We start from the raw sequence: 19,184 nt of genomic DNA, 5'->3' as shown, positions 1-19,184 counted from the left end.
ATTCTGCAACCGGTAAAGCAACCATTATAGCCATTACCAAGCACAGTACTAAATCAGAACGAGATTGTAATCTACCTCGTAGCTGCAACATTTTTTTGCGAACCAACTATATCTCATTAGTTGACACAAAACTATACAAATCTCCTATAGTAATGAATTTCTGAACTATAGTTAAAAATGTATGCATACTAGTATTAAAACAACTGCTTAGGGTCAAAGGTTAGCAAATACTATAACCACTAGGTTGTTGCACGCGCTATTACTTTAAGTATGCATTCTGGCCCACGTGGTCAAATGAGTTTGACAGCGCTGATTTATAATATCATATTGCATTTAAGGATACTTAAAGTGGTCTTAAGATGATGCCATAAAGCTATTTGCAGGTCGAATGTAATTTTAAGTCATTTAAGGTTAAAAAAAATGTATTGCACTTGCCTTTATTGCTCTCACAACCAATTGGCGTTCACCTTTTCTTACGATAGCGAGCAGCAGCTTATCGTTACCGGAAATGTTTCCGTTTGCGTTCAGCAGACCCATTAGATGAAAATTCTATTTATTTAACTACCAACCTTGATTTATTCATATGAATATGATCACAGCGATTCTATCAAAAACCGCTCGACCACAACCCTGTTCCTTCTCGGAAGCGAAGATGATAAGTCGGCGGTTTAATCGATCGGAGACGGAAACGGTTACGGGCCCGTTTAGGAGCGCGTTCTAGCGGGTTTTTTTTGGTTTGCTGAAGAAGTCCTACAAATTGATTTTGTCTCAAAGTACAACGGAAAAGACTTGAGAAGCGGCTGCAGGGAAATAATAGGTTTCGTTGGAAATCGTTGCGACCGAAGACGGGCGGTAGACAGATCAAACATCGTACAAAGGGAGAAGATAAGTCTCACGAAAGGACCAACGCGCCAACGATGGGTACCGAGCCGGGGACGACCAATTCCTCCGGTTCGGGTGGTTCCGGTTCGCGGGGAGCTAAAAAGCGTGACTCTTGGCATACCGCGGCGGCACCCGGCACTAACGGAACGTCGACCGATGGAGGGCACGGCGAGCCACCCGATACCGTGTCCGATACGGCAGCCCTCGCCGTGAAAGAAGCGGCCTCTAATGGAAGTTCGGCCACGAGCAAACCAACGCACCCGGCCACCACCGAGACGGCACAGGTTCTGCAGAGTGGCAAGGAGCGTAGCCTTGTGGTGGCCCTGACGGGTGAACGACGGCGGGAGACCTGGAGCCAGAAGGCGGAGTTTCTGCTGGCGGTGATTGGGTTTGCGGTGGATTTGGGCAATGTTTGGCGATTTCCGTACATCTGCTATCAGAATGGCGGTGGTGCGTTTCTCATCCCGTACTGCATTATGCTGCTGTTTGGCGGGTTGCCCTTGTTCTACATGGAGCTTGCCCTGGGTCAGTTTCATCGGTGCGGCTGTCTGTCCATCTGGAAGCGCATCTGTCCGGCTTTAAAAGGTAAGTGGAGGAAAATGTAAATTAAGCTTAACGTAATGTAAATCCAACAATATTGGTTAGAATTACCATTTTCAAAGTGTATCAATATTAATGTTGATGGTAATTGCAATTTAAATTATTTACAATGTATAACAAGCAATTATTATAAAACTTTTTTTCCGTAAAATCATCAAATGTCTTTTCATGCATGTTCAAGTAATAAGGTTGTGAGCTAAATTCATGAATTGGGAATAGCAAATCTATCATCAAAAATCGTTTGCTTTTGATGCATAGAGTCGTACGCTTGTTATAATTAACTTATGTGGTATGAACTTTTCTAAAGCAATAATTTGAAACGCAGCAATACGGCCTTTCAGGACCGTTCCTACTGAAAAAAAATAATCGCAATCTAGAAAAACCGAAGTTTTAAGGTTCCTAAGGACTTGAGAATTTGATTTGTTCTCCGTTTCGATGCAATCGTCGCGTGACATTGTGACTGTTTATCTATAAGTACATGGTTCAAAACCAGCTCCAAGGACCAATGTTTTGATAGCTCTTATTTCAATGATGTCTTTAATGCTTTTAAGTTCTTTTACAATTATCAATTCTTGCCGGAGTTCACTTTTACACAATTTATAGTTCATGCCCGATTTTCTATATTAGTATTAAACTCTTCTAATTCCCGTCAAACATTCAATAAATTCCCAACCCGACACAGCAAGATTACGCTTAACACAGGGACTGTCAAAGGGTTAAAGAATGAATGCGACCGTATCAGAACAATAGTAATAGTAATAGATTCAATACAAAATAATGTACACAATAAGCAAACGAACCACAATTTTGGCACTTCCTCGGCGTGTTTATAAAGGAATGACCAATTACCCCTTCTTTACGTCAGATGAAGTGTTAAAAAAGCATTAAAATATATATTCAAAATTGTTTAAATCAATTATAAAAGACGGGGCCCGATTTTACGGGTGGAAGAAGACTCTAAAAGGCAAACCCAATTAAAACCTAAAGGTTTGTCATAAAGGCATAAAATCGAGAGTTTGCCATTTCACTAATTAACCCAATCGGATTGGGAAAGCAGAAAACGTAGGGCTAGAAGTGGTAGTAATGAAAAAAAGTTTTACAAAGGTATCCGGTGTTGTTTTACACTGAATTTTACCGTTTTACCATTGCGTCTTTTTACGGTCCTTCTGAGAAATTCGTTAAAGCCGTCAAACGATTGAGAACGAAAAGATTTCATGCAGAACAAAAAGGAACAAAAAATATCTTGACTTGAGGTCACTTTTTGTGGTCTAGAATATGTTTCTTAATTGTATGCGAATTATTTGACTGTTCGCGGCTACAGTCAACGGGAAGGCAAACGAGCGAGCGAGCGAGCGTACAATTGCTTCGTGAAAATCCGTACGTGACATTTCAACGTTCCACGGGATCGATCGTTCGGTCGACCTGCCCAGAACGGTGCTGGGCCAGAGTTTGAGGGAGCAACTTTTTTCCCCACTGGCCAACATGAACAGGAGGGCGACGAAAGAAGATCGGTATCTATCGGATATGATGCGAGCAATCAAGCACCGTAGACAAATCAGGCAGGTTGGGTTGATTTGTTGTAGGAAGTGGAAATGGGCGAACATTTACACACTCAATACCATTCGTAGCACGCACAGACACAGACGTGCCTGCGGCGTAATGGTAACAATTGCTCCTTCGCGTCAATTCACGATCGAAGTGCGACTCTAAGCGGATACGAGAAATAAGGGTAAAATCAAGAAAAAATCCATCCTCCATACGGGGAGGAAAAGGGCGAAATCGTGCGAGGATGAGAATCACTCATCATTTAGATGATTTCCCCCGCTTTGTTCACATTCGCGTGCGCGTCTAGGGAATCGCTTGGCGCTTCGATTTGATGTTTCCTTCGGGGAGCGGGTTTTTTTTTGTACCTACCCCTTCGCCACTCGGAAATACCAAAACGCTGCCATTTTTTACACTTTGAAAGACGTTTAGACTTTTTGTGTGTGTGTGCTCGGAATGGTTGCACCTGTTCGTGCTTGTTTCCCTCTTTACTTCATCCAGCGTTCATATTGTAATAAATCAACAAATCAATTGCACCTCTCTCATCAACTCGAGGGCTCTATTTACATGGCTCTGTCTTGTTCGCTTCTCCTTGGGCATGCGGACGGATTTCACTTTATAGCTTTGAAACGGTGCTTAGCGTAGCTCGCGTTGGATATCAGTTTCACGCGGGACAAGTATGCTGATTCGGAGGGATGATCCCTGCGAGAGCAAAAAGGGCGCAATGATGGTGATGGCGGATCATCTCTGATTTAAAGGAAAGCATATGAGTTGGAAAAAGCTGTATGGGTAAGCAAAACGTCATTTCTAAAGGAGAGTTTAGCTTTCGCCTCCTAAAAAGCATCATTTTATGGTATGCATCTGATCCATACCAGGATTGCTCATAGGCAATTTTTTTTATCACAAACGGTAGTTCCTAGCGCTAGATATTCCTGCGTTCATATTCAAAATGGGGTTTCCGGTATAGTCGTCAACTAGCACGACTTAACAAAATGCTCGTCATGAGTTTAAACCCTGAATGGACCGGGCCCACACAGAATTTTTTTATTGATGTTTTTTTAGGTGAAGATTCAGTAATCCTTTCAGTAAAAAGAATGTTTACTGAATCATTCAGTAATGTTCGGGGCTCGCCAAAATGACAGCCTGTTTACTGAAATCACAGTAAAGCCTTTTTTCATATTACCGATTTTTCAGTAGTTGGTAGCGATTAAAAAGTGACGAAATTTTCCTTTTAAATTGAGTGTTGTATTAATGCGCAGAGATTGCCAGTCCCTTAGTTCATATTCATCCATATTTTATGTTGTTTGATACAGTTTTTATACTGTATTTTGTCGCAACAAGTGTTAATGGTTCAGTAAGCGCTCACAGACACCACGAAATTGCCGTAAGCACAGTGAATTGTAGTTACGATTGTACATACTAACACGGCTGGCAATTGTTTCAAATTAATCCCGCAAGCTGCAATCTCACCTGAAATTTTACCGGGGTGTCTGTAAGCGCCTACCAAATCACATCATGAGCAAGAGGACATCGCGTTGTTTTGTTTTGATGTTCTGACTGACAGGTCGATTTGACAGAATTAATTGCTGCATTTTCAGTAATTTGTTTTACTGATCTTCAGTGAAACGACCTATTTGACACCGATTTTACCGATTTTCAATAAAATGTGTATTACTGAAATGGATTCAGTAAATTGTTTTAATAAAAATAACAGTAAAAATATGACATTTATGCTGAAAACCAGAAAAATATTCTACTACTGAACCGTTTCAGTAGAAAACTTTACTGAACCAGGAAGATAAAATTTGCTGTGCACATACGTAGGACTGACTTTCCTGCTACGGGTAATCAATAAATCACTGAAAGCCAAGCCCCACCGGTGGTACAGGTAGGCCTTGACCGACAACGATTATTGTGTCAAAAAGGCAGAAGAAGAAGAAAAATCAGAAGTTATCAAAATAGTCATTTAAACATCTACGTATATTTTTGCAAAAGTCTTTGAGAATGAGAATTAAAGTATTTTTGCTGATAGCATGAAATAATATATAAATAAATAGAAAGAATACATTTTGAAATTAAATAAAAGTTTTGCAAAATACATCCAAACGACTTACAACATTATACCGCAAATAATAATAAAGATATACTGAAATAGTAAGTGAAATATATGGTGTGCTTCAATGTGGAAAATCAATTCAAAAGTAAGCTTAAGGATTCAAGCAATCTTCTTGTGAACCTTTATCAACACAATCGTTCCCTACCCTTACAGTTGTAGTGTAAGATACTGGAAGTGTTTCCTGAAATAGTGAAGAAGTAGTTTTTTTTTCTCGCCCCGTACACTTTACGCTACCGTAATCACATACACATATTTTTTGCTTAATCCAACACTTGAAAGCAGTGGATTTTGCTTCCGCAGGGAAAAAGGCGCACAAAATCCGAACGACAAATGGTGGAACAAAATGCACGGTCACAGCAGTTACAGGTAGCTAGGCAATAAAACACGTCCATAAACATTCGCTAGAAGTAATTTGAAAAAAGGGAAAACCGGAATGAAACGGAATAACGGGAGCAAACGCACACCGTACAACAAGTTGACAAGTGCTAACGATTATTGGTTGAAGTTGTTGTTTTTTCCATTTTTTGTTTGCTCCCCATCTTCGCAGTCGATGTCCTTTGGTGCTGATGGTCTTACTTTTTTGCCCACTGGAACTTAGTTCGTATTGAGATGGTGCGTCTATGCAGAAGAATTGGATTGGAAAGCATAATGGGAGTGCTTCAAAATGTGAATTGTTTTCGCAGCAAATCAGTGGTTTGTTTTTTACTTTTATCGGCTATAATACCTGTTGCGAGTAGTTTTTACTGCAAAGGCAAAAGCATTTTATTGCAGTGTTTTGTTGTTATCAGAGAGATCAGAGAGAGAGAGAGAGAGTGTGTGTGTATTTACGTGCAGTAGAATGCGTTCCGGATTTGAGAATCATTTAAGTGTCTGTTGACCCAAGTATGAAAGTAAAATGATTAAGTGCGATAAATGAGTTAAGCGTGAGTTTTCAGTAGAATATAAGACTTGATAATTATTGCGTATTTATAGGAGACAGAGGCTAATTTAATAAATATACTTTCTTAACATTGCTGTACAAATTTTATAGTTTAAAAATGAATCAAAATTAATTTGCTCTTTAAATTTCTGTGCTAAGACGACCAACACTTCACAAAAATCAGAAATGTTTTTTAAATGAAATTTTACTTGCGTTAATCCCGTTGTCATGGTACATATCATTTCTACTAAGACACCAAGTTTACCTCTAAGTACACAAATTTATACTAAAAATGTTTGACCTGGATTCAAACATGTTTGTCTATCTGAATTCAGCACTCTTTCAAACCCTCTTCGATGTTTTTAAATTACAATGTTGTTAATTGCATGGTATAAGTACAATGTATTAATTACAGTTATTGAAAGAACAGTCTTTCCCCGAGTTATGCGAATAATGCGTTTCGGAGACATAAATGGTTATTTTTGATTAAATTTAGCACTTATATGCTCTAAATTACATATGTAATGCAAATCGTATAGAAGATTCGATTATTTATGTTTTTAAGCTATTTTAAACATACAAAAATATTTAAATTTATTTTTTGAAAATTTTCTGAGAAAATTATAGGGATTTATTTAACTGTTAAAATAAAAAAAATTGCGTAGCTTGGGGAAAGACTGTATTTAGTATGTGTATGTGAGTTGTGAGTCAATTAATTCAGATAGTCTTTATTAATCTGGAATAACTGTATAGATAATTTATGTCAGGAAGAACAATAATAATCTTGCACTTTTTAGTTACAATAACTGTTACATACCGAGATTTTCCAGGCAGATCTCGCTGGAAACCGAGGATTGACCCTCGGTAAGAGTCAGAGAGTTGAAGTGGAAGAGATTCACACGCAGAAGTTCTTGGAGTAAACATCATTCTTCAACATCCAAAATAAGACAGAGCGCCTGGATTTCTGTGTTAGACACCTCCTTTCGACTGCATAGACTTCCCAACCGATGGATTAGAAGCAACTGGCGGAAAGGACATGTTAGTAGGAAAAGTGTCAAAGACTCTGTCCAAAAGTCAGCTTTATTTGCTTTTCCACTGCGAACCTGTGACTCTTCCCGAGGGCCAATCCTTAACATGGCCTGCCGGAGAAGCTCGATACGTAACAACAATTGTCATGCATGTAATTTAATCTTCTGATCCCTGAGTACTAGTGAGAAGAAAGTAAAGACTTTGTAAGACTAACACTATGCTGGTAGGCTAAGAGTAGTATTGTAACGAATCAGGTGTATGATTGGGATCGGTTCATGAACTTTGGACATGAATACGATTAAAAAAGGGAATAAACTGACAAACTCACTGGGACGGGATTCTAGGTTTAGAATGATAAAGTAAACAGTCACACGGCCACAGCGATCAGCTGGTGGAACACTTTAAATGTGCTAGTAGACCTTAGCCTAGTAGATCGTTGCTTCTACTATTGTATAACTACCGGTGTTGCTAAGTTAATTAAAGACCCAACTTGTCCTTCATTTTCCATGCCAGCAAAATTGCAAGCTAGGATTTTCAACCAGTATCTATGAAGTTAAACTGATCTGGCAGAGCTCCAGCTTAATTACTGTGGTTCCGTGGTTTAACCTTGACTCATATATCTAAATGAAAACATTGATACCTTGCTCAAACCACGAAACAACAAGCTCAAATGTAGCAAGAAACTTTGTCCTGTTCTAATTTTGCAAAAAAAAAAACGAAGAAACATCATCTATCTAGAAGACATCCGCTATCCCAAGACTCATTCTAATAGAAGTCACTGCCATCAGCCTTAAAAATGGCTAATAATTTAAAATTGTTTTTGAATAGACAATTTAGCATCCATTTATCTCAAACCGAGCCGCCCAAGCCGACTTCCCTTGTAGTACAGTGCACAAGGGCCTACATCTTCGGACGCAAACGCTACTAAGCCATCTTGGAGCATGGTATTGATTGCAGAGATTGAGAGTTGGCAGGAATTAGATTAAATTTTGCCACCCTTTCATGCGTTGCATACGCTGCGGGACCGACCGGATGTGTGAAATTTAGACGTCCTTCTGCAGGGTTATAAGAAGCTACTCGAAAATCAACGTCCGATGACGAGTGCTTTTGAACGGATTTTTTTTTTGTTGACTGCGTGTGACGCTAGTGCGGAGAGAAGATATCACCGTCATGCTGCTCAATATCGAAGCAAAGCTTGAAGAGATCAAAATTAATTTTTAACCGTCTTTAAGATGCTAGAGTGAATGAAAAATCCTAACGATGAGGGGGAAAATTGTGCTTAGCTAAACGAGGGTATTTGACAACGATCGTCTTTAGCGGAGGGGTTGGCTGAGACAACAAGTGACAGTTTGTTCCGGCACTGTCCCTAAAATGCCCCTATGACCGTGCCAGGAGTCGTTGTCGTTGAAGAACGCACAGTACTAGTGATAACGTCACAAACAATGTCCTACAATGGCAAGGAAAGAGTGGGCACGGTCACGATGTGATCCATGCCCCGGTGGATGTCTCTGAAGACGATGGTGATGATGGTGATGATGATGATGGTAGGGTTTTCGCGTTGGTTTGCTGAAATCAGACTTTCATAAATTATGAACTTACTGAACACAGGCACACATACACACACACACATATATATATATACACAGAGATGACAAGCCGGTTACAGGACGCATAGAAATGGCTAATGTTCATGCGGGTTTAGCGAGTTTGTAAATTAATTTCCACCATCCCCTCGGGCATCACACCACCGGCTTCCGTTTGCTTCCGGGTGCGTTAACACTAACCTGCCCTGCACTGTGGATGGGCCATTCCTTTCCACCGAGGGTGTGTCCGTGTGTTTTTTGTGCGTCTCTAGACCAACGTTTGCCTACGTCATGCAGCTTAAAGTAGGACGAGTTTTTTTACGAGTTGTTACGAGCAATTAATTCACCCATCAGCTTGATAGCAACCCGGCATAACGGGCATGGAGCGAGTAGCTCCATCAACAAAAACGCTCCCCGTCTTTCCACAGCTCTGATTAATTGTCGGTGACTGAGTATTGACGGAATAAATGTGGAGCGGTGTGGGTAATCGTGTAGAGTCGTTCGTACACTAGTGAACGTAAAAACAGGGAAACGATGTGATGATGGTGTCACTGCCGGCAGGGAGAGGATACGTTTGAGGGGTGTAAAAAGGAAGGTCAGTCCATTTTGTGATTACCATCGAATGTATAAACAATAACAGAAGCTTTCCATTCCGCTCCATTAACATTTTCCCTTCGGAAGGAAGGAATCGGACGACTGGCCGACCGATGTGAATCTCGGACGGCTCGAGCGGTGTCGTGCCATGCATTGTCTCCTTTCAGGTCTACGTCCTTTGCGGTGGAGGTTCGTCTTATCGAACTAAAAAGGGAAGATGAACCAGGGCCAGTGCTTGTAACTTGTTGAATCGTTGCAGTATCGCCGGTGCGGTAGCCAAACACACACACACACAAACTACCGTGAACCAATTGTGCGAAGCAACCGAAGCAGGAAGCAACAAGTGGTCCCGTGGACCACACTGTTTGTGTGCCAAACCACTGCTTTGAGAGAGCCACGGACAAGGAACCTGCAGTCACTTCACCTCCGATAAAACTACCACAAGGGAAAAGTAAATCCCACTTGGATCCCTCAGCAAAGTTAGTGGTTATGCGGGATGGAAATACAGAACGGGTTTACTTTGCCCTAGAAAGGCAGCACACGGACGACACTTGAAAAGTCGCAAGTGTTTACCGTTGACTAAGAACACTATGCGAGAGAACGAGAACATGCACATGCGGAACCGCAAGCTCGTGAAAGGCTCGAGGGAAGGTGAAGGAGACCATCTCCGATAGTGTTTGCCGGCCGCGACGGCAGACAGGGAATTAAATCCATTGTGCAAACTCGTAAATACTCGTTCCGGACAATACCACCGGGGTCGTACTTTCTGGGACGCAGCGTAGAATTGAATTTTTGTATGTTTCGGATCTGGCTTTGCGGTGTACGAAATAAGCCCGAGAGGGTTAGTAGCGGTTTTCTAGTATATGTGTCTATTCGCACGGTTCGTGCACGGTAAGATAAGATGAAAAGGGTTTCACATGAGAATTTTTATCCTAGATTTGACAATGTGACATACATATCTACCTGACGTGCATATAGCTTGTTTAGGAATATTTTTAATCTCTGCTCGTAAACCATTTTGGAAACATTTCGCTAATCATAAATAAGGACAATCCGTTTATAATTTTAATGCTTCATCAATTTGATGTGTATTGCTGTTTTATAATAAAACGGTGTTAAGGATGACAGGCCAATGGTTGTATGAACCCGAATCGAATCCGTGCTTTACAGTTATAACATAAAATCTCAGGCCCATAAATGTTAATCTGACCTACATTTACCTGACAAACATATAACCTGTTTATAGATTATTTTGAATCTTTGCCTGCAAGACGGTGTACATCGCATACATTCTGTAATGGAAAATAAGGATAATCCTCTTTATAATTTTAATGCTCCATCATGTTGTTGTTTATTGATGCTATATCGTAATACGGTAGTAATGATAACCAGCTAACGCTTGTAACAACCTGGATTGAAAGTGTGCCCTACAATTGGAACATAAAATATCGGACCCACCTCGTGCATCGATCTGATTGAGAAATAATTCTCTTCCAAAAATGACCCCTCGGGGAGGCGTATGATTGAGTTTCGGTGCAAACCGATTCTGATTGTCGGGCCTTACCCCGACTTTGTGGGTAACCGACTTTAATGGCACGGTAACACGTTTACGCGACACCAACGGAATCCCGATTTTGACCCAATACTCACCGGTACAGGGTGACAATAAATACGGACGGACGCTTACCATCGTAAATCACGCGAGCCACAAGGCAGAGGACGCTATCCGATTTTATGCGTCACTGACCAATAACTCAATCGGTTGAGGTAATATGTTTTAAACCCGTATCCTTGCCGTGGGAAATGTGGATCGAATGCAAGTTTACGATGCTTTTTCGTCTCCCTTCACAGCCGCATCTCACATGCATCTCTTAACAATGGTTTTTGTTGCCTCTTCTCTTCCCTTTCTTCACCGCACAGGTGTCGGGTACGCCATCTGCCTGATCGATATCTACATGGGCATGTACTACAACACCATCATCGGGTGGGCCGTTTACTATCTGTTCGCATCGTTCAGCTCCGAGCTGCCCTGGACCAAATGTGGCAATCCGTGGAACACGGAGAACTGTTCACCGGTCACGGGGAGGGTAAATGAGACGGTCACCTCCACCGTGGCGACTGCAACGACAACGGCCATGTCATCGATGAGTACGGGTGCAGCGTCGGCCGGTGTGACACTGGTTGCGTCCGCACTGGGTAACTCGACAATGGGCACCACCCATTCGCATTACTACCAGTACGAGCACCACCTGCTGTCCAGCACGCTGCCAACGATGCTGTCCAATCTGACCACCAGCACGATGGCGACGGTCGCTGGAGTGGTCGGAGGTGCCAGCGCTCCCGCTCTCTCCAGCCCAGCTAGGGAATTTTTCGAGTAAGTACATTCGAACCGAACGGGAATGGAGAAATGGATGATTGGAAGTGGACTATAAACAAGATGTGCGGCTGTACAGTGGTTCTAAAGTACGAATCGTAAAGTGAGGCTAAGCAATGAAATCCATACCACTGAGATTGATGAGGTGACTTATTGTTTCATCTAACACGAGTGTTCATTTTTTACAATATCTTTTATCTAGGCGGCAAGTTTTGGAGCAGTACAAATCGAACGGGCTGGACTTTATGGGACCGGTCAAACCTTCGCTCGCCCTGTGTGTCTTCGGCGTGTTTGTGCTGGTGTACTTCTCGCTGTGGAAAGGTGTCCGCAGTGCCGGGAAGGTCGTATGGGTGACGGCACTGGCACCGTACGTGGTGCTGCTCATACTGCTGGCCCGCGGTGTAACACTGCCCGGTGCTGCCGAAGGTATACGCTACTATCTAACGCCACAGTGGGATAAGCTAAACAACTCACGGGTAAGTGTGCATGGAGTACTGTCCTGCAGAGTTTATTTTTCCTCCTCCTAACGCACGCTCATTCAACAGGTATGGATCGATGCAGCGTCACAGATCTTCTTCTCGCTTGGGCCCGGATTCGGTACGCTGCTGGCGCTTTCGAGCTACAACAAGTTCAACAACAACTGCTACCGAGATGCGCTGCTCACGAGCAGCATCAACTGTCTCACAAGCTTTCTGGCCGGGTTCGTCATATTTTCCGTGCTCGGCTATATGGCCCAGGTGCAGAACAAATCGATCGAGGAGGTCGGTCTCGAGGGACCGGGTTTGGTGTTTATCGTCTATCCGGAAGCGATCGCCATGATGAAGGGGTCCGTCTTTTGGTCGATCATCTTCTTCTTGATGCTGATCACGCTCGGGCTAGACTCAACGTTCGGCGGGCTGGAAGCGATGATAACGGCACTGTGCGATGAGTATCCCCGCACCATCGGTCGTCGCCGGGAGTTGTTTGTGTTGATACTACTAGGACTTATTTACATCTGTGCACTACCCACAATGACATACGTGAGTATTATGGTTTTATTTTTAATTATTTTATTACAGAAACACTGTGACTATGATACTTCTACCAAATAGAAGCAGATATAAAACTCGAAATCTTGAGCATAAAGGCCGGGGGACACTGTCCGTACTCGCTAGTGTAATTTCGATTTTCACAAGAGCATCTGGCGGCGGCTGACCGAAGCATTTTGCCAAACAATGTGGAGCCGCTCCAGAAACTACGTTATTTTTCCATGTTTTTTTACTTTAACTGGACTGGAAAAGCTTTGTAATTGATAGATAAATATGTTGTGCAAGTATTTCAGTCATTTTGCACGAAAAAACGGTGAAATAACTAATTAATTTTGAGATCCGGCGCAACCATTCTCCCGACGACCAAAAAAAGCTTCCACCAGGCATCGCCAGATGCGCTAATGAAAATCGAAATTACACTAGCGAATACGGACAGTGTCCCCCGGCCTTAATATTTGTTTGCTATGAACACAATTGAGCGTTTTTGGTAAATTTGTCCAATTTTTCTGTTGTCTGGAGTTAATTATCATTGCCGCAATGTTTATCATTAAACTAAGTACGCAATGATCTTAAGGCCGAGAGACATATGTTATTTTTCCATGTTTTTTACTTAATTCGGACAAGAAAAGTTTTGTAAAAGGTAGATGCACAAGTCCTGCACATTACATCCATTTTCATGAAACAACCGATAGAAAAACTACTCAATTTTGAGATTAAGATTTCATAGCCTTCAGAGGGCTTTCCGGGAGTGAAGAGAATATAAAAACATTTTTTATATAATTTACTTGAATGTTCATATGAGTTTCTTGGTTAAGCTTTAACTTTTGTTCCCAAAAGTATGAATGATTTGGCATTTTTGAAAATAAACTACTTATCTGTTTAGTAAAAAACATAGATTTTTTTTAGATAAACAGATATATGATTTATACCTCATACCTTGTTCTGTGATATTCTTCTTCTCCTTCTTTGGCTCAACAACCGATGTCGGTCAAGGCCTGCCTCTACCCACTTGTGGGCTTGGCTTTCAGTGACTAATTGATTCCCCCCATAGCAGGATAGTCAGCCGACCATAGATGGATGTCTATTTGGGGATTGAACCCATGACGGGCATTTTGTTAAATCGTACGAGTTGACGACTGTACTACGAAACCGGCTCTGTGATATTAGTATAAGATTTTCCTTCTTTTTACTATAACACAAATTGTCTATTGTTTATTGGATATTTTCAACAATAACGCAGATTCCAATTGTTTAAAACTATCTATGATAACGGCGGTAGCAAAGGTCCTTCGCCACTTGCCAAAACCACCTAAGAGAATATGAAATATGCAAAGAAATATGACGACGCGCCAGTTCAAGTCTAAGAACCCGAATTCTATAGCAGTTTTAGGTCAACTACGGTTGTTTAGCAAAACAAGAGGCGATGTACGCAGAGGTTCGACCATTTCTAGCATTTAAGTCTCTCTTGCTTTTCGCCGCCACTAAAAGCTAGACGTTTAGATAATTCAATAACTGGTGTAATATCCATATCTGCTACAGAACCTTAGTATTCTTCAATACATGACCATGGGACGCTCAAGAGGTCATGAAATGCATATACAAACAATAGAACTGGGCTATGGAACAATAGCACGCACATTTCTGTTTGATGTTAAAGTACGACAAGGAAATAAATATAGCTACCAAGAACGGACACGCAATCGGCCTTTGTGGTAAACATAAAACGTTGATTGGTTGCCCGTTAAGTTAGGTATAACAAGTTCCAGAGAAACGCAATGAACAGGCGTCATTCAATCGTTTCTTGAAACATTGATATAGTAAAAAAAAGAACTATTTCATCCTCGGGATACAATTGCAAAGCACAGACAAAGCAAAGAAAGCCTCCTACTAGAACGGCGTAAAGTGAACGATGCTGCCGTAGTTTAGGTTGATGAGCTGTGGCATTGATGGAAGTTTTATACCACTTCTCCGTCGATTGCCGGGAAGATAATGACCAACTGAAGGAGCAATGGGAAAAACAGTGAAAAATAGCGAAGTCCATTTTTTCTACTGCTGCTGTCTGTTCCTGCACCATTTTAAGTACACTTTCCATAGAACAAGGATCCACAATCGCAACAGATGATAAAAGAAGTGCCCATGCTGACCATTGAAAACACTCCGTCGAAATGGGGCCGACATTCTCACGGCATTTGAATTGATAAGTAAACCTTTTTCCCTTCCCGTCGGCCTGGAGTCCTGTGACTGTGTACGCGGTGGCTGGCAAGTGATAAATAATGTTCCGGAGTTAATTCAATCACTTACGATACGTGCCTACGGCGCCATGGTGAGGGTTTGAGCATTCCACTAGACATTAGGAGGGAGGTGGTGGTCATGTTTTTATTCATGAGCTAATGGAGAACCGTTTAAAGCTCCGTGTTTAATCTTACGGCTTGCAGACGAGTAGAATGAATTGGTGGTTGGCGGGTTGATGTTGGATGAGAACGATTTATCTCGCAATAACATGTCCATCCTCACACCCTCTGTGCGTACCTTTTGTAGGTGTGCCGTAGCGGTAGTGGGCAAGGCGTGCGAAAGGATCATCCTTTTCCGTGTCATTGCACTGGATATGTATCTTTCTCGTGTATGCATTGCTTGGTCAGCTACATTTAATCCACTCATTCACTAAACGCGAGTGTGTGTGTGTTTGGTCAGTGACTTTTGTTGAATTAATCGAACACGATTTATGAGATTTTGAACGCTTCAATTGTTCTGAAACCAATGTGAAATCTACATTCAACCTGCGTGTCTTATCTCATTGTGTTTCGTGCTCTTATTTCTAAACGTTTCACACTTTTCGATTGCAGGGTGGTGTGTACTTGGTAAACTTCCTGAACGTGTACGGGCCCGGTCTGGCGATACTGTTCGTGGTATTTGTCGAAGCGGCCGGCGTGTTTTGGTTCTACGGTGTGGAAAACTTCTCCGCCGACATCGAACAAATGCTGGGCAAGAAACCGTCACTATTTTGGCGCATCTGCTGGAAGTACATCAGTCCGACGTTTTTGTTCGTAAGTATCATCGTATGTGTGGAGAGTTTTGTTATCTTACCAAAAATCATGTTTCTTTCAGTGCATTTTGATATTTTCTCTGCTCGGGTATGAGGAAATGCTTGGTGAGGAATACGAGTATCCTGAGTGGAGTGTGGCTGCCGGTTGGGCACTGACACTGTCATCGGTTCTGTGCATTCCGACGTATATGGTTTACAAATTTTTGATAAGCCCTGGCAACTGTAATGATGTAAGTATATACTTAAATATTACTTGTTCTATTTTTTTGCTGGCTTTTCTATAATTTATCTTAAAACAGTAAAACAAGGCCCTTAAATTATTGAATTTTGAAGGATTCTTTTGATCAATAAAAGATAGAATTGACAACGCTTGATTCATCGAAGATGAAGTGGGTGGTGGAAGGAAAGAAAGAGGTTTCGATTACCTTCTTTAACTATGCATGGAACAATAGCAAACATTTGGTTTCTGCTAACAAATCGTTTTTGTGTCGCTTTTGTTAGCATTTGATCAGATCAGTTTTGGACCTTTATTTATTAAATTTACGAGGTTCTCATGGAAAATTAAAATGAGCTTTTGAAAATATGTTTACATACTTTGGTTTGTATTTTCAAAACAATCAATAACTGCAAAAAAGTGAACTTGGAAAATGTCTTTATAGTTATGGTACCCCCCTAAATTGTTTTTTTTGTGATAAGTCATAAAATTATGGTCCTAAAATTTTGAACAAAGATACTAAAATATGACATAATATTTTTCACAATTTATACATTCACTGAGTTCGTCTTCATCTCATCCTGATTTTCCGGAAATCGTGAAAAACGACTGTTCATATAGATATGGTAGGCGTTTTATCAAGCTGCATCATAATTTAATGAAGTTTTTTCATATTTAGTTCGATTGGATTAGACAGAAAATCATACATTTTAGATCTCATAAATTTTTGGTTGTGGAATAAACCTAAGAGTGAAGGAATATTTTTAATACTGTCCTAACCACATGGACTAAGCTGAGATAGCCACATTTATGGGCTTGGCCATAATAATTGATTGGTTTATTCATAACTTGTTTGTCCTACGCCTCGAGGATGCTGTTCTTACGGGGCCATTTGATGACTTTATCATTTGCTACAAGCTGATTCATATTCATTTTTGAAATAGTGCAGTCATACCAACATTATCAAAGCTAGTGAATGTAAACTTTTATCTGTATAAAAAATGTTACCTTATTATCAATAATATAATTGCAATCGATAGCAATGTTAAATTATGCATTTTAACATTACCTCTTTTCCTCTGTCCTATTAGCGCTTGAGACGCACGTTCAAACCGGAACCGTTAATACCGACGGCTATTCCCGGCCAGTTGTACACGGGCACCGCCGTCTGACATGATTGCGCGGAAGAAAGCTGCATGCGGCGTGGCATCTTCGTGCGCCTCGATTCACCAACGAACTCCTGCTGTTCCCCAAACGTCACCATTACCGTCGCTAATCATGATCGTCGTTGTCGTAGTAGTAGTAGTCATAATAGTGCTCACCGTTGTAGCCGCGAGCGTAGTAGAGGCTGTAGGAGAAGCATCAGCAACTGTAGTAGCAACAGCAGTGGCAGCGGCAACAGCTGCGGTAACTATAGATGTACGCTTGGTAGGCAAGGCCAGTGCGCCTGTGTCGCCAATGGTGGGTGTGGTCAGTATGATAGTTTTCACGGATGTGGTGCTGGAATCGGTCCCACTTGTGTGTTGCTTGTGGAGGATACGCGCACAACTCCGACCGGTTGCTATCCGTTCGGGCTGAAGCTGTCCCAGGCCATTCCGTGCTATTCCGCGACGAACACGATCCGGGGAAAGCTCACATTTCCGTTGGCCACCGAATGGTTGGTGTAAATCTTCTGGTGGACAATGGACGAGGGTGGCCGTTGTCTGTAGCTACAGCCATCTGCGGACGTACGGTACACGGTTCGTTTGTCCGCTTTTTAATGCTACAGGATATCCTGTAATAGATCTACATCCATCCATTCGGCAGATAGATAGCAAAACTAGAAGGAATTGTATTTTTGAATGGTGGACAAAATGATTGAGCTTGTTATTAGAGATTTATTTTTCAACTTAAGAGAACGAGTAGATTGATTAACGCTCCCGCCACATACCTGTTGTGCTAGACACAGATGTCGATGTCGAAAGTAGATCAAGTTTCCCTTTCCAAGTAGAAACGTGGGACAGATGAGACTATTGCTATAGGGTTATCGTTGAATAGTATCGATTGTTTTCCAATCTAGAACCTAATGTCTCACTAACGACCTCTGACAAGAGCTCATACAAGGCGAATCATGTACGGCTACCGGACATAATGCTTGTTGTTAGACGCTTTTATAAAGTTTTACATATTTCTAGCGAACGATACAACTTATAGTAGACTAATTGGAAGAACATATTTAAACCGATATTTATATCTCCATATACTAGGATTTATATACATACTTGGAATGTTAGCTAATATAAAATGTGTGCAGCGTAAAATCTGTTGGGTGTTGCAAGGTAGGATTATTTTTATGGAAACTAATCGTAGCAATAAGTATGGTATGAACAATAGCTGGTACACCGAACAGTACATTGGCGTTGAAAAAAGCCTGTCATGAGCAACGACCACAGATCCTGTACAAATCCTGTACAACGCATCTCACAATACGAACCTGATGTTATGAAGATCATCGATGACGATCATCGAATATGTTTGACAGTAAAGACTAAGTTGAGAAAAAATGACTACATTTTACACTTGTTTATTGCCTTACTCTACATCTGCGCAGTTATTGGTTTTATAATGACAGGACAAGGAAAAGTAAACAATAATTACACTAGTGCTCGATGAATGTTAAAGGGTAGGACAGTAGAAAACGAACAGCAATACAGCCATTTGCTGTTCGGTTTTTGTGAAACGTGGAAAGATCAGACTCTGCTAAACTAAAGGGCACATCCCGATGTTGATGGTAAGACGAGCGATATTTATTCAGAGTTTATTTTGTTAACAAGGTGTTATACGAATCTCGTTCGTTGGAACACAAAAGAAAACAGTAACACGGACAATAAAGTTCTTTGAAGTTTGGTTTGCTTTCATAAGTTAAATGACTGGAGTAATTAGAATTAGTTAAAGAAAAATGTCCGAAAAACGTCTGTTACGGATAAGCATGTTGGTGACCGATAAAACGGTCCACTCGAAACAGAGAAAAAAGTCGACTTGCGTTCGTTCTATATGCCGAATTCGCTATAAGCTATAAGAAGAATGCGTTCGTTCTATAAGCCCGAACGCGAATGTATTCGCACACGAATTCGAACGCGTTCATACTATAATCTCTCTCTCTCTCGACCAATCGCGTGACGACACGTCTCGCCGCCACGTGTAATACAAGAGGAATGCGATCTCTAACATCCGGGAGAGAGTGATCAAAGGATCAAGTAACGGGAGATCGCTCTCTTTCG

At 41.4% G+C, this 19,184-nt stretch overlaps 1 protein-coding gene across 1 annotated transcript; it reads left to right on the top strand.

Annotated features, from left to right (window-relative positions):
• Positions 1-606: 606 nt before the first annotated feature.
• On the top strand, positions 607-18,830 carry LOC120903384 (sodium-dependent serotonin transporter). The gene is made up of 7 exons (XM_040312795.1): positions 607-1,467; positions 11,186-11,639; positions 11,842-12,115; positions 12,185-12,658; positions 15,511-15,711; positions 15,773-15,940; positions 17,016-18,830. The coding sequence occupies exons 1-7, from the start codon at positions 918-920 to the stop codon at positions 17,094-17,096; spliced, it is 2,202 nt and encodes a 733-aa protein (XP_040168729.1). The 5' UTR covers positions 607-917; the 3' UTR covers positions 17,097-18,830.
• The last annotated feature ends 354 nt before the right edge of the window (positions 18,831-19,184 follow it).

This window comes from Anopheles arabiensis, chromosome 3, assembly GCF_016920715.1.
Source record: "Anopheles arabiensis isolate DONGOLA chromosome 3, AaraD3, whole genome shotgun sequence".
Lineage (NCBI taxonomy): Eukaryota > Metazoa > Arthropoda > Insecta > Diptera > Culicidae > Anopheles > Anopheles arabiensis.
This window is presented reverse-complemented; position numbering and strand designations above follow the sequence as displayed.

What these genes read in the sequence shown, in the direction of transcription:
- LOC120903384 (XM_040312795.1), top strand. Translation starts at nt 918, where the DNA reads ATGGGTACCGAGCCGGGGACGACCAATTCCTCCGGTTCGGGTGGTTCC. An exon ending in CCAGCTAGGGAATTTTTCGA is followed by an intron (nt 11,640 to 11,841) that starts GTAAGTACATTC and finishes TCTTTTATCTAG; the next exon opens with GCGGCAAGTTTTGGAGCAGT. An exon ending in CACTACCCACAATGACATAC is followed by an intron (nt 12,659 to 15,510) that starts GTGAGTATTATG and finishes TTTCGATTGCAG; the next exon opens with GGTGGTGTGTACTTGGTAAA.